The sequence below is a fragment of the Montipora capricornis genome, chromosome 1 (genome assembly GCF_036669925.1).
Source record: "Montipora capricornis isolate CH-2021 chromosome 1, ASM3666992v2, whole genome shotgun sequence".
NCBI lineage: Eukaryota > Metazoa > Cnidaria > Anthozoa > Scleractinia > Acroporidae > Montipora > Montipora capricornis.
In genome coordinates, this window is record NC_090883.1 from 35,377,477 (window position 1) to 35,379,296 (window position 1,820).

The window sequence follows — 1,820 nt, forward strand, 5'->3', positions numbered from 1 at the left end:
CGCTTGAGCCTTCACGTTGAGCAATAGACTGCAAGCGGACTAAATTAAGGACATTTTATAACATTGTTCTTACGAAATAGTATTCACGCGTAGCTCGAGGTGTGTGATATTTATCGATTTTTGGATTTGACTAAACTGAGCGGAACAATCCAATTCGGTGTTTTCAGAAGTCCCAATTTAACTGATACTTAAACCCCTATGGTGCTTCTAAACACGGTTCATACCCGATTTCTGATCTTCGATTGCCTTCTGCAGCTGGGCTTTCATCTCACTGATTTCGTTTGCCGCTTCAGAGCATGGGGCTTTTGGCCTCGAGAGAATAATGATCGTTTCATGAAACTTCCTCCCGCGGTTATCCCTCGACGTTGCCTGAACCTCGTTTATCTCGTATCCATTTTCCTTGAAGACTGATTTGATCTTCGACCAGTTTATCTCTGAACCTGAAAAATTCTTGTTTTCGGCGCTCAGAGTAACAGTATCCTCAATACGAGCTTCTGAAAACCGGAGGAAATAAGAAAAAAATTCAATGAAGCGAAGAAGTGAAGAAAAGCTTTAAAGCTTGCTTATTAATTTGGGGTATAAAGGTCCAGAAGTGATAACCAATGCAGACTTACCAAGGCCACCGCAAAATAAAAATGAACCCACGAAGAGCGAGATCAACAAAGACATCTTGTTCTCGGCGAGAAGAACTCGATTGAATTCATGCAAAAAGAAACTGATTTTATACCTTCTTTAGGTACGGATTGAGCTAATTTTAGAAAAATTAATATTGATAAATATACAATACAACAAGAAAATTGTCGCGAATTCGAGTGTAGGCCGACATGCTTTGCCGAACATGAGCACTGTGAGACTGATCTCATTTGCCACATGTTATCGATAAACACACATACCCTTCTCTTTGTTTATCTTTGAAAAGGAGATAACTTTTATATGGGTACGATATTTTCGGAATCGTTATCCAAGTCCGTGGAGCCGGGTTTGTGAAGAACTCAGTGCTAGCTGTATACAGAGAAACTCGCGAAGAAAAACTCGAGGAAAGCAATTTCATTTTAACGCCGATTTCTTGCCTTTTATCACAGTTAATGAACAAGCACTAGACGGGAAGGATAGATCTATAATGAAAGCATAAATATCACTGAGACCAGAGAATAATAAAGAAAGAATATAGGGAATAAGACTGATTTTCAAGGTTTTATGACAAGTACTGAGAGCCTGGCATACGAAAATTTGTGTTTTGCCAAAAATGGAAGAAACTCGTTTCATATGAGCTAATTTCTTGCGCGTTAGCAGCAGGTATCAAGTAACTTTTCGAAACAGAGAGCTGAGACGAGTTAGAATAACAATTTTTATGCTTTTATGAAAATTAGCAGCCCAATCGTTTCGCGTTTGCCGTGTCAAGTAAACGCCATGATTGATCTCTCTAATATCACTTGCGTACACCGCAACCAGCCAATTTATCAGCTCTCGGTTAACTTGTTAGTTTGGCCAATAGAAATCACCCTTTCAAGCCTTTTTTTCTCTCTTAAAATCATTTCGTTTCCTTCCTTGAAGACCCAGGGGCAGTCATTCACGGCGGCAGGATTTCGCCCGCCTTTACTGAGAGAACTTTTGCCATTTGTTCTCTCGCCACGTTTACCTACCCCAAGGTCAGGCTCTCAGTGTCCCCGCAGTTTGTCTATACATACAACGATGGATGCGTGTATTAAGTAAGTCGTTATCATCTACAGTCGAACCTCAGGATAATCGAGAATATGAATATTAACGAGGAACAAAAACTAATTACAATAAGAAAGCGACATTAAATCGTGCAACAAAAC

The 1,820-nt window shown here is 39.8% G+C and overlaps 1 protein-coding gene across 1 annotated transcript in view; it reads right to left on the reverse strand.

Annotated features, from left to right (window-relative positions):
• LOC138053154 (uncharacterized) overlaps positions 1-864 on the reverse strand; it is a 1,946-nt gene extending 1,082 nt beyond the window's left edge. Inside the window, exons 1-2 of the mRNA XM_068899824.1 lie at positions 615-864; positions 225-494 (exon numbers count right to left, since the gene is read on the reverse strand). Coding sequence (XP_068755925.1) covers positions 225-494; positions 615-669 — 325 coding nt within the window. The 5' untranslated portion in view covers positions 670-864. The remainder of the gene's footprint in view (positions 1-224; positions 495-614) is intronic.
• Between the last annotated feature and the right edge of the window lie 956 nt (positions 865-1,820).